This window comes from Camelina sativa, chromosome 8 (assembly GCF_000633955.1).
Source record: "Camelina sativa cultivar DH55 chromosome 8, Cs, whole genome shotgun sequence".
Lineage (NCBI taxonomy): Eukaryota > Viridiplantae > Streptophyta > Magnoliopsida > Brassicales > Brassicaceae > Camelina > Camelina sativa.
The window spans coordinates 22,738,069-22,750,422 of record NC_025692.1 but is presented as its reverse complement, the minus strand read 5'-3'; the positions used below and the strand labels follow the sequence as shown (position 1 = coordinate 22,750,422).

Genomic DNA, 12,354 nt, shown 5'->3' with positions numbered 1-12,354 from the left:
AATTAATCTCTGGTTGTCTATAATAGTTAGGGTTTCAGATTAATTGATTGATTGTTAGATTGGTAAATGTTTTATTTCGATTTGACTTATTAGGCGTAGATTATGGATTAGTTTGATGTTCAATCGGTTTTGAGAATTTTTTTAGAGGGTGATTGGGTTTATGTTTTAATCGAGTTATTGTCTGATAGTTTTTTCAAGAATTAGTACATTTTTATGTTCTTGTTATCTTATGTTTGTTTGTTTTGTTATAGATTGTTGATTGAATCCTTGTGTTGTTCTCAATATTAGGAGTACAATGTTTTAGTTTATGTCTTGTATAAGTAATTGTGTGATCAATGTTGATCCGGTTGTCATGTTTTGTGCAAGGTGCTTCTATTAGCTGATAAATGGTGAAGATTAGTTAAGGTGAAGTGGACACACGGTTGGATTCTCTTACTTGTAAAGGTATGCTACTCTAGCTTTCATTGTTGTTGTTTGGTTTTGTTTGAGTTTGTGTTTGTGATGAATGTGTAGGTTTCTATATTGTTTAAGTGTTATGTTTGTCTACGTGTTATAGATTGTAAGAAGGATTGAAGTGTTATGTTTGTCTTTGTCTTGATGTGTTATGTTTGTATTTGATGATGAGAATGTTTGATGTTCGGTAAAAATAATTGAACATCAAACCATGTGTTTTTGTATTTGATAAGGGATGAACCTGTGTGTGTTTAAAAATTTGCTCAAGGGTTTAAAATTTTTCAAAACCGTGTGTGTCTTAAATTTATTGTGTTGTTATGCTGTTTGATCATGTGGTTGAGTTTGAGTTTGTGTGTAAAATTTTCCAAAACCTATATGATTGAGTTTGAATTTAGTATTGACTTTAAAGATCAGCTTTTTGAAAACTTTTACCCAAGAAGATTTACTGAAAAGTGTTTCAATCGGTCTATTCATAGAGATATACTGAAAAGTATATCTCTTTAGTACTAAAACACTCATTAGTCTTTAGCTAAATAAACCTTTATTCTCTTTGTCTAACCTTTATTATTAAAGCTCACATAAACCTTGAGGTCAATATAAACGACCATTGTTAAATACTAACCCAAACTCTTAACGTTTATCTCTCCAAACCCTTTCGTTTTCACAAACCTAAACTCTCAGCTTTCACAAACCTAAACTCTCAGCTTACACTAACACAAGCAATGGATCCTAGAAACCCTTATCGTTTTTGGGATCAAAATTTTGTTGATATTTTGAATTCTCAAAAAGACTCCAACTGTTCTGATAATCCTATTCCTCCTATTTCCACCCAATCCTCTCAGCCTATTCAGTTTACTAATCAATTCTCTTCTCCGCCTTCAAACTTTAGTCCTGAGTTCTCTTCTCAGCCTCTTAACATAACCCCTACATCTGAATCTGAAGATTGTATCGAGGTTACAGCAGATGAGATTGATAAAGATGGAGGCAGAGGAAGTAGGAAGCGGTGGAGTGCAGAAGAGGATGTTCATCTCATAAGCGCTTGGTTAAACACAAGAAAAGATCCAGTGGTGAGCAACGACCAGCGGCTACAAAGTTTCTGGAAGAGGGTTGCAGACTATTACAAAGCTCATGATGGAGATGCTACTTCAAACGCAAGAGGGCCTTCACAATGTAAGACAAGGTGGAGTTAGATAAACCACTAAGTCAACAAGTTTGTTGGGTGTTACTCACAAGCGAGTACAAGAAGGAAGAGTGGACAATCAGAAGATGATGTTGTGAGCATGGCGTATGAGTTTTACAAGAATGACATGAAGAAGCCGTTTATGCTTGGACATTGTTGGAGAGAACTGAAGAATGATCAGAAATGGATCACAGAACGACATGAAGAATGTAGCAATAAGCGTACTAAGCTTGCTTCTGAAGGAGATTTCTCAGCTCCTTCGAGCAATGGTGGAGACGAGATGAGGCCTCCGGGGGTTAAAGCTGCCAAGAAAAAAGGAAAGAAACCTGCAGTTAGTATTGATGTGGATGATGGTTCTGTCAGTAAGTTGGATAAGATAATAGCAATGAAGGATCAAGAACAGGCGGCTAAAGAGAGGCACGGCAAAATGAGATTGCTAGACAGCCTGCTTAACAAGGGTGAACTAACACCTGCTGAAGTCCTACTTAGAGACAAACTTGTTGATCAAATGTTGACAAACATTTAGGTTTAAGAACTAACACCCGTTTAAGTCTTGGTTAACTATTGTTTAACTTGTGTTTAACTTGTGTTCTTCTTTTGTTTAACTATCGTTTAAGTCTTGTTTAACTATTGTTTAACTTGTGTTCTTCTTTTGTTTCAGGTTTTGGGATGACATATGAAGCTGTCTCGTTGCCATCTAAAGTGAAACATGTTGGTAGTCAAGCGAATGGAATCTGTCTTTTTTTTGTATTGATGTGTTCTGTTTGGAACCGTGAATATGTTGGTTGTTTTTCAGTGCCATTCACGGGTGTCTCTTTTGTTTAAGTGTGGTCGGCTTTTGTTTGTTGAACGGACTGTTTGCAACCCGTGAATGTGTTTTGGGTTGTTGTATTTGTTTTTGTAACCCGTGAATGGGTATTGATTGTGTTTGTAAGGTCTATATATTGAAGGTTCATGTTCAATTTCATTTGCGCTTCTGATCAATTCTTCTTTTCATTTCTTCCTCCCTAAAACATAACAAACATTTATCTTATCATCCTGATCATTTATCTTATCATTACTTCTTCTCAATTCTTGTTCTCATTTCTTCTTCTCATTTCTTGTTCTCATTTCTTCTTGTTAAATATTTCCATTACCAAACTAACAGGTTTCCATAAACCTTAGAAAAAAAAACCCAACTTCCAATAAGCCTCACAACTAAACCAATTTGACTAATAATGTCTAATTGGAGTTCTAATCATGAAGTTGATCAAATCGTAGAGGAGGAAGTTGATAGTATAGTGGAAGGGATTCAGTATAACTACACTCAATAGGAAGAACCACCAGCTCCAATATTCCGACGAGTGCACATAAATAGAGACCGCGAAGAAGGTCACACTCGGCTATGGAATGATTATTTTGGTGAGAATCCGACTTACACTGCCGCTATGTTCCGCCGTCGCTTTAGAATGAACAAACCATTGTTCGAACGCATAGTCAGTACTATTGAGAATGGAGTCCCGTACTTCAGACAAAGACGAGATGCTACTGGAAGACTCGATTTTCTGCACTTCAAAAATGTTCTGCAGCTATACATATGATGGCATACGGATGTTCGGCAGATGCCGTGGATGAATATTTACGACTAGCTGAAACAACCGCACACAAATGCCTTGAAAAATTTGTAGACAGAGTTATCCATCTATTTGGAGACGTTTATCTCAGACGACCTACAGTGGAAGACCTCCAAATATTACTGAATATTGGAGAACAACGCGGTTTCCCCGGAATGGTGGGGAGCATAGATTGTATGCATTGGGAGTGGAAGAATTGTCCAACTGCATGGAAAGGACAATATTCACGTGGATCTGGAAAACCGACAATCGTACTAGAGGCAGTGGCGTCCTAAGATTTATGGATTTGGCACGCATTTTTCGGACCACCGGGTACGTTAAATGATATCAATGTTTTGGACCGCTCACCGGTGTTTGATGATATCTTAGAGGGCCGAGCTCCAAGAGTTTCATACGTTGTCAATGGACATCAATACGAAATGGCGTACTACCTCACTGACGGTATTTATCCCAAATGGGCAACTTTCATCCAATCAATTACACTACCACGTGGCCAAAAAGCTAAACTCTTTGCTCAATGTCAAGAAGCATGTCGTAAAGATGTGGAGCGTGCCTTTGGAGTCTTGCAAGCTCGATTTGCAATCGTGAAGAATCCCACACTTTTTTGGGATAAAGGAAAAATAGGAAAAATAATGAGAGCATGTATTATCCTGCATAACATGATAGTGGAAGACGAACGACATGAATACAATTTCTACTATCCAACGGAGTTCCATCAACCGGTGAAGGAAGCGGAACTGCTCATGTTGATCTATCGTATTCTACAGATAGACAAACAAATCTACATAAATTGATGGGCATTCGAAATGACGTTCATGATTCACAAATGCATGATCGTTTGAAAAAAGACTTGATTGAGCATATTTGGCAAAAATTTGGTGCAACCCATCAATAAATCTTCTTTCGAATTATGTATAATATGTTTAATATTTCTTATTTTAAATTTATGTTTAATATTCCTAAATTTGTAATATTTTATTGTTTTATATTTTATGTAAAAAATTATTATTTAAATGATTGAACAACCTAAGTGAGTTTCTCTAGTGGAGGATTGATTTTGTTTAAGTTACTAAATGAGTTGCTTTAATTAGTTTAGTATTAGTTTTATAATTAATTAAGATTTGAGTAATCCAAGTGGGTTACTTGAGTGGAGATGGTCTAATGCACAGACAAATATTAAAGTATACAATAATGTAGAAAGAAAAAAAGTGGTACATACAATAATGCAAAGAAAAGAAAAAGTGTACAACAATGCAATTGAATTGTATATTTATTCTTTTGTTTTTTTGGTAATGGACAAAGAGTCAAGCCTCTCTGTAATTTATTTGAACTGAAAAAAAAAAAATAGAACTACAACCAGACATGCTTTGGAAACCCAGTTCCGCAGACATTATCTTTAATAAACGTCTCTACAGCAATTGGCGCAAAGTCTAAAATATGTAAACCTAAAGGCAAAGTAGACGCATAGTTAGCTAACCCGTCGGTGACGATTAGCTTTCCTATAAATATGTAAAATTTCGAACTATCCAATCTTAAGATATAAAGGTTTGGCACAATTATACCAGAAACGATAGCGGGTGAGTCTTATTAACTCATGTCCTCAAAAAACCAACCACTATCTCTGAATCAACTTCCAGCTCCAATCGTACTACTCCCTTCCCCCATGCAATATGAAGCCCGTTATACATCCCCACAACTTCGTCAAGGGTGCCGAACAAATCTCAATATTAAAAGTAAAACCTCCACACCATTGACCCACCGAATCTTGCAGAGCACCTCCAACCATAGCTAACCCCGGATTGCCGCGAGAGGCACCGTCAATTGTATATTTCTTATTCTTTTGTTTGCTAACAATAAGTATTAATTGCAGTCAAATGTTTAAAATGTTTTTTGTGCGCAACAAAGTTACGCATACTATATTTAAAACTTTCACATAGGAAACACAACATATTCCAATTTTGTATTTTTTTATTTATTAATCATACATGGTTTTAGGTATCCTTTTTATCTAGTATTAAATAACTATGGCTATGAAATTAAAGTTTCTTGATAGAAAGTCAGAAACATTTATCTTTCAAATGGTCCTTCTCCAATCCTCTGCTGCAGCCACTAGTGTCACGTGGTCCACAAAAACAATTTATTGGCAGTAATTAAAAAAATTTGGTACTCAACGTGAAAATTTATATAAATATATAAACCTGTATAAAAAAATTTATATTTAATTAGTGGGTTCTTTTCTATACCTTCTTTAAATTTGGTACTCAACATGGAAATTTTTATAACCTATAAGGCTTATTAATTTGCAAAACCATTTCTTCAATTGGAAAGGCTTATATATATATGATATGTTTTATCTTATATATCTCAGTAAAAAAAAATGTTGGATGTATGAATTAAAAAAAAAAAATCAAATTGTGCATAAAAATTATGATTTTTTTTTGAAGTGTATGAAGGCTTATCAGGCCCAATACGAAATGAAAATCATAACCCAAAATGGCCCATTACGGCCCGATAACACCTTTTGGGTCATTTTCATGTTTGACGAGAAAACGTAAGTAAACTTTTTCGTCTCCTCCCTAAAAAAAAAAAAGCTTACCAAACGATTCTTGTCGAAATTTCCTGCGCCTCTCTCCGTGTGTTCGTTCTCTCGCGTCGTCGTCGTCGTCTGTGCAATCGATTCAGGTAAATTCACTCTTCTCGAAGTCGATGTTTCTGCTGTGATAAATCGATTCCCTCAGATCTTATCTGATAAATTTCTTATTGTTGTTGTTAGTCGTCTGTGTGGTTTTGTTTCGATTTTTTTTTTTCTGGTCATTCACGAGATCTATGGTCTTGCTTCTGCGTCGATGTTTCAATAGATCGTTCTCAGGCCTCATGTTTAAAAATCCGAAGCTCATAGAGATATATGTTATTTAGTGCGAATGAGAAGAAAAATAAAATCGAGATTTGTTGGTAGAAGTAGTTTTCGTAGATCGCATCGTATTAGATTTATTCACAATCAGGTTCTTCGTTTGCGTTATGATTGAGAAATTGTTAGATGATTTTTTCAATTCAGCAGCTTTGTTATGTAACTGTTTTATGTATGAGATTGACTTAAAGCTTCATTTCAATTCCTCTTCTCCAAATCTGATATTTGTGTTCATTTTTTGCCTTTTCTGTGTGTGTGTGTGTGTGTGTTGCTGGTTCAGTATACCTAATCCTCTTTGTGCATCTAATTGTAAATATGTTTCTTTGGTACATGAATTAGTGGCTTGATTATGTTTGATCTCTGTCTTTAAGGTACTTTTTTAGGTCAAGGATGTCAAGAGCTACTTACATTGTCGGTGCACTTGCGGGATCTGCAGTAGTAGCTTACGTGTGTGACAAAGTTATCTCTGATGATAAGCTTTTTGGAGGTAAGTTTTCATATTCTAATTCTAAAAAAAAAAAAACTCACAATGTAGCTACTTGTGATGATATAAAATGAAAGCTAAATCGGTTTGGTTCTTTTTAACTCTCAGGGTCTACCCCGGGAACTATTACTAACAAGGAATGGTGGGCTGCTACTGAGGAGAAATTCCAAGCATGGCCAAGAACCGCTGGTCCTCCCGTCGTGATGAACCCTATCAGTCGCCAGAATTTCATCGTCAAGTCACGTCCTGAATAACTTTTGGAAAGAGTGATGTGATTTGCCTTCTTGTGGTGCATCGTTCTCATTCGTTATGGATCTCTTCATTATGATGATATTTGCTCTTTTGTGTTTGGTTTTGAGGATCGGCTAATTTGTTCTAGCTGGTTTTAGTAATAATTTGTGTTGATGGATGATAACACATTATTCAGACAGACCAAGCTTTTCCCGATGCATGCATGGCCTTTTTTTGTAAGGTTTGTTGATTTGACGATAAATGAAAATCGAGCAAACAAAGACTCAGGTAAACTTTCACATGGATGGTTGAAAATATTGTTGGTTTATATTTGGTTTGGTTTGTTTTTAAAAATGAGAACCGAAGTCTATTTTCCATTCGTTTTTTGTACTGGCTTAACCAAAAAGATAATGCTTTTGTCTTCTTTATGCATTTAAAATTTGTTCAAAATCTCAATCAAGCATTATAATAAATTTCTCACAAACCGGGAGGTAACAATTCAGCGTTATTCTAATAAACCGGTTCATACATCACATTGAACCGGTGCCACTATTACCATACAACAGCGTTAATAAAATACATGAAGTTGCGAACCATTCCCCAATCTAGGAACTGAAACTCAACTGGTCTCAAAACCCTTCATAGAGAGACTACCTGCTAAACTGATGAAACAAAGGCAGAACCTATTTAATATCAACAAACGCATCATTACTTCTTCCTCCAATTCATTTTCCTTCAATTTTTGCATCACCACTGCCATGTCTAGCAGCTGAACCACTTTGCTCATCAGCTGCACTCTGGCTCACATCCTGTTTACCTCCACCACTAGCATCGTTCGGACCCGCTGTTTTGTAAACAAAGGTCAAATATATCAGTAATGTGACAATAAGTTCCAAAACTGTTGGAAAACCTTGAGGAAATGGTTATTAAATTTTTACAATTGTTTGGGCCAAGTGTAGTAGTTTCCGGCTGGTGCATTTGATGTTGCAGTCCGTTGTTATTATTCAAACCCATTGGTCTAATCCCCATGTGCCCTTGCATAGCTTGTTGATGTAACTGTTGCTGCGGATCTTGAAGTTGATTGGGGTTACCAAATTGCAATGGACCTCTTGGAGGAACAATCCCTGGAGGTATGTGTTGAGGCATTCCCATTCCCATAGCTTGTTGATGTTGCTGTATGAAGTAGCTTGGTGGTGGCTGCATTGCTGACGGATGAGGAAGCATCTACAGAAACCAAAAAAACACATAAGAACTGTAAAAAAAACCCGAATGTTTTTCTCACATCGATGTAAATTATTACTGATAAAAACAGAAACTTACTGCTTGGGGAGTCATGGCTCCTGGAGTTGGTACAGCTGCTGGTGGTGGCTGAGGTTGGGCATCTGCTATTGCAGCTAAATACATCAAATTCTTTTGGAGAAGAGCTTGATACCTGACATAATCAACAATCTTACATTCTTAACATTCCAGTTTATACCATAAAAAAGAGCACGAGACTATCAAAAAACTTACTGAGCACATTCTGCAAGTTTACCGAGGTTCTGATTTTCCAAAATCGCCATTATAAGCTTCTTGTTCTCATCAAGATACTTCAAGAAGCAACAAAACAAGTGATCAAGAAAATACTATCAGTCAATGTCTCCATCTTTACAATCAGATTCTGAAGCCAAATTCACTGCAAACATAACTTTCCAATTCCAGTAAGAACTTAAAGCAGAGAAAAAAACAATACACTTGTTTAAGACAAATCATACGAAGCTATTGGCTCTCCCACACAAATTGTATCCAGGAACCATTACATAAACAGTTCAAACTACTCAGCAACATCATTACAAAACCAACATAATCAAAGAGAAAGTAAAAAAGCAAAAAACCTTTTGGATCTGTTCGGTAGTGATGTTAGTAGGAGGAAATGAAGGAAGAACCATCGGAATCATCTGGGGAGATTGCTGCATCTTTTTTTAGAATTCACCAATCGAAACTGAAACAGTGAAACCCTAAAGTATCTCTTTCGTCTCACGATTTAATAAGTGATAGAATTGTTAAGCGCCCCCCAATGCAAGACAAAAAATTATTGAATAATTTGGATTATCCTCAAAATTTTAAGACTTTTTTTTTTGGTTTGTTTGAATTTCGCCGACGAAGGTTACTGGGAAATTTNAAAAAAAAAAAAAAAAAAAAATCCCCCACCGAACAGTACACGTGGCGGCTCTAAAAAAAACAGATCACCGCTGTTTTTATTTATTGGGCCTCTGAAGCTTCTGTATGAAGAAGAAGGTTACCTACTTTGAATACCAAAGTTAGTTCCACAACGGCGATAGAATCAAATCAACCGTCGTCCACCGAAGCAAGCAAACTCCGATTCCTCAACCGTGGCTCCGGATATTTTAAGGCGGTTGTTTCCGGCTCGGACGCGAAGAGCTGTCCCTGTTCTCCCCTTGACTCGGCTGGAGATGAACCTTTTCAGGTTCTGCTCCGGTTTGAAAGTTCTCGGCTATTTCATGATTCTTCTCGTCTTCGCACTTGTTGCTGTATCTTACTACGCTGTCGTCGTTACCACATGGTGGCCGATCTTGATCCGCGGCGACCATGGAGCTCTCTCTACCCTCGCAATTTTAATCATCTTTGTTTTCCATTTCCTGGTAATCTTTTCTCAAAGTCTAATCATTTCAGATTTGGTTTTGTTTCTCTTGAATTGAAAGATCTAAGCTTTTTAGCTTCTTAACCCCTAAAACGAGAATATGCAATGGGTTTAGCCATGAATAGATCATTGTTAAAGACCAGAAATTGGTATAGAAATTATATCTCTTGAGTTCTCTGATGAGATTAAGCTTGCTTGGTTCCTTTGCAGCTGATAATGTTGTTGTGGAGCTACTTCGCAACAGTTTTTACGGACCCAGGTTCTGTTCCTGAGCGTTTCAGAAGAGAGATGGGAGGTGGTGACAGTTTGGAGGCTGGTACTTCAACAGACCAAGGAGCTTTTGGCTCTTTAGGTTACTGTACCAAATGCCGTAATGTTAAGCCGCCTCGTTGCCATCATTGTTCTGTGTGTAAGTTGAAATCTGATTTGCTTATAATACTATGTGGTTCTGCTTAGGTTTCTAGTGATAAAAGAGGAAGAAAGCTTTACTTGATTTTGTTGTGCAGGTCAAAGATGTGTGCTCAAGATGGATCATCACTGTGTTTGGATTGTCAATTGTGTTGGAGCACGCAATTACAAGTTTTTCCTTCTCTTTCTGGTACAAAACCCTTTTCGTTTTTAATCTTGTGGTGCTTGAATGAGTTATATTTGCTGATTTCTTCACCGTTCCTTTTATATCTGTAGTTCTATACTTTCTTTGAGACATTGTTGGACGTTATAGTCTTGCTTCCTAGTTTTATCGAATTCTTCAGCCAGGCTGTTAAGCATTCCTCTTCTCCTGGTAAACTAGCCTCCCTCGTTCTGGCATTTGGTGAGTGTAAACGGTTCTTTTTTCTGGCTTTCTGTTTCCTAGAAGCAGAAAGTGCTTAGCTCATTTTTTTGGGTCTCATTTTCCCTGTTTATGTTTCTTACAGATTCTATCCCCTTGATGCAGTTCTTAACTTTGCGTTCGTTCTCAGCCTTCTTTGTTTCGTAGTTATGCATCTTTCTCTTCTATCATCCAACACTACTTCAGTTGAGGTAAGTCTGCTATATATGTTTCCTTCTACAAACAATGTAAACCTTGAACATACGATTCTCTTTTCTGAATCTATATTGTCTTATTTTTTTTAGGTTCATGAGAAAAATGGAGAAGTTAGATGGAAATATGACTTGGGAAAGAAGAAAAACTTCGAGCAGGTGAGTCCTTTTGTTTTCATCATTTCATGGATTAATAATAGTCAAATTGATAAAACTCTTTTTTTGTGAAGGTTTTTGGGAAGAAGAAGGCCTTTTGGCTCCTCCCATTGTACTCTAAAGACGATCTTGATAACATAACTTCCCTTCAAGGCCTTGAATTTCCAACTCGTTCGGACATCGACCCTTGATTGAAACAAATCAACCACTCATTGTCGAAAAAGTCTTCAACTACACCCCAATGTAGATAACTGTTGTCAAAAAGAACTCTGATAACACATTGTTGTTAATGAAATTGATTTGATACATTTCTTTGCTTCTTGTTAAAAGTCTAAGTTCATTTGACTTTTTCAAGTTATGTTATGAGATCAAATCTGTGTTACTTGTCGTTGCAGAATGGTTACATGTCACATAGACTATCATTTAGAAGTTCTGTATAAGAAAGAACACAAAGAAAACCTTACGGAAGTGGTTGAGAAGAGTATTATTCAGTCGAGAAAAAAAAAGTCTCATAATTTAAGATCAAATCACTCACACTATCCCCTCACCAATCTCCATATCAAACCAGAAACCGTGAGGTTTCGATTTCATATTTTATAACACATGAGAGAGAGAGCTTTCAAAGTTCTCCAAAGAAACAAACTACAAACAAATCTCCAATACACCTCTTTTTCTTTTTCTACTTGCTTATTTTCTCTATGGTTGCTAGTAGGGTCGGTACCTTCGGCCTCCTCGGTTACCATCATGGTCATGACTGTTATCTCGGCCTGACCCTCCGCTCGAGCCGTTATTCCGGTCAACTCTTCTGGGTCGTTGTGGTGGTGCCGCCATCTGCATACCAGGCTGTTGCCTGCACAACAATCAATTTTGGTTATTAATATAGTATAAGCAAATGTAACTATGACTCCAAAGAGAAGGATCAACAACTTCGGTTAAAAGAACCATCAACTTACAGAACATAGCCAACTCGGCCATCGGGAAGAAGCATTGGAACCATTTGCATTCCTGTTGGCATTGCTCCTCTACCATAGATCATTGGCTGCTCAATGCAAAATTTAAATAAAACGTTACACACGAAAATAACTTGCTGATAAAGACTGCTCGAAGATAACATACAGCTCTTCCCTAGACACACATATACCTGACCAAAACTACCAGCAATACCCAAACCGGCACCCATAGCACCATAAGGAGGCGCAGCAAAACCACCAAATGTGGGATTCACAAAGGCGGCAGGATTAGGTGCAGCACCATAAGAATAGGAAGAAGGGTCATGCTTCCTTTCAGCCTGGGGTTTAGCAAGCACAACTTCTAGCGGGTGACCTGTAGTTTATAAGTTTGTAGAATGTGTTACTAAATAATATCTCTCGAGACGAAAAACAAGCACTATCAACGACAAATTGAAAGCATAACGTTCATGTTACTTAATAGCTGACTTCTAGATGAGTAAAGAACTTACCATTGATTTCATATCTCTCGGTATCTTTGACAGCCTTCAATGCACTAGATCTTTCAGCATAGTGGACAAACCCAAAATCACGTTTTCCACCCTTTCCAGGAGGCGTAACGATTTTCGTCACTTCTCCATGCCTCTGAAAGAGTTCCTTTAGTTGCTCAGTTGAGGTATTCTCTGGAATATTCTTGACATAAAGGGCTTTCACCTGAGTA

The 12,354-nt window shown here is 37.1% G+C and overlaps 4 protein-coding genes across 6 annotated transcripts in view; 2 read left to right on the top strand and 2 right to left on the bottom strand.

The window, feature by feature from the left end:
- On the top strand, positions 5,814-7,170 carry LOC104707968. Of its 2 annotated transcripts, none has more exons than XM_010424434.2 (3): positions 5,814-5,928; positions 6,538-6,641; positions 6,747-7,170. In XM_010424434.2, the coding sequence occupies exons 2-3, from the start codon at positions 6,545-6,547 to the stop codon at positions 6,890-6,892; spliced, it is 243 nt and encodes an 80-aa protein (XP_010422736.1). In that variant the 5' UTR covers positions 5,814-5,928; positions 6,538-6,544; the 3' UTR covers positions 6,893-7,170. The 2 variants fall into 2 exon arrangements, with proteins under 2 accessions (XP_010422736.1, XP_010422735.1); XM_010424433.2 differs by having other exon boundaries at positions 5,815-5,928; positions 6,526-6,641.
- On the bottom strand, positions 7,309-9,007 carry LOC104707967 (GRF1-interacting factor 3-like). The gene is made up of 5 exons (XM_010424432.2): positions 8,744-9,007; positions 8,382-8,458; positions 8,190-8,301; positions 7,808-8,093; positions 7,309-7,713 (listed from the first exon to the last, which is right to left on the bottom strand). The coding sequence occupies exons 1-5, from the start codon at positions 8,822-8,824 to the stop codon at positions 7,595-7,597; spliced, it is 675 nt and encodes a 224-aa protein (XP_010422734.1). The 5' UTR covers positions 8,825-9,007; the 3' UTR covers positions 7,309-7,594.
- On the top strand, positions 9,142-11,035 carry LOC104707966 (probable protein S-acyltransferase 12). Of its 2 annotated transcripts, none has more exons than XR_002033031.1 (7): positions 9,142-9,511; positions 9,721-9,919; positions 10,017-10,108; positions 10,195-10,321; positions 10,425-10,530; positions 10,624-10,689; positions 10,761-10,832. XR_002033031.1 is itself a non-coding variant. In XM_010424431.2 (7 exons), exons 1-7 carry the CDS (start codon positions 9,323-9,325, stop codon positions 10,875-10,877), a joined length of 876 nt encoding a protein of 291 aa, XP_010422733.1. In that variant the 5' UTR covers positions 9,142-9,322; the 3' UTR covers positions 10,878-11,035. The 2 variants fall into 2 exon arrangements, 1 of the variants encoding a protein (XP_010422733.1); XM_010424431.2 differs by having other exon boundaries at positions 10,445-10,530; positions 10,761-11,035.
- LOC104707965 (heterogeneous nuclear ribonucleoprotein R-like) overlaps positions 11,156-12,354 on the bottom strand; it is a gene marked incomplete in the record, with an annotated part of 6,405 nt that continues 5,206 nt past the window's right edge. The window contains 2 exon segments of the mRNA XM_019228874.1: positions 11,156-11,536; positions 11,640-11,725. Of these exon segments, the coding sequence (XP_019084419.1) occupies positions 11,392-11,536; positions 11,640-11,725 (231 nt within the window).

Coding starts and splice junctions, on each gene's coding strand:
- LOC104707968 (XM_010424434.2), top strand. CDS start 6,545: ATGTCAAGAGCTACTTACATTGTCGGTGCACTTGCGGGATCTGCAGTA. Junction 6,642..6,746: donor TGATGATAAGCTTTTTGGAG/GTAAGTTTTCAT, acceptor TTTAACTCTCAG/GGTCTACCCCGGGAACTATT.
- LOC104707967 (XM_010424432.2), bottom strand. CDS start 8,824: ATGCAGCAATCTCCCCAGATGATTCCGATGGTTCTTCCTTCATTTCCT. Junction 8,094..8,189: donor GAGCCATGACTCCCCAAGCA/GTAAGTTTCTGT, acceptor TGGTTTCTGTAG/ATGCTTCCTCATCCGTCAGC. Junction 7,714..7,807: donor TACACTTGGCCCAAACAATT/GTAAAAATTTAA, acceptor TTTACAAAACAG/CGGGTCCGAACGATGCTAGT.
- LOC104707966 (XM_010424431.2), top strand. CDS start 9,323: ATGAACCTTTTCAGGTTCTGCTCCGGTTTGAAAGTTCTCGGCTATTTC. Junction 9,512..9,720: donor TCTTTGTTTTCCATTTCCTG/GTAATCTTTTCT, acceptor GTTCCTTTGCAG/CTGATAATGTTGTTGTGGAG. Junction 10,322..10,444: donor CTCCCTCGTTCTGGCATTTG/GTGAGTGTAAAC, acceptor CCCTTGATGCAG/TTCTTAACTTTGCGTTCGTT.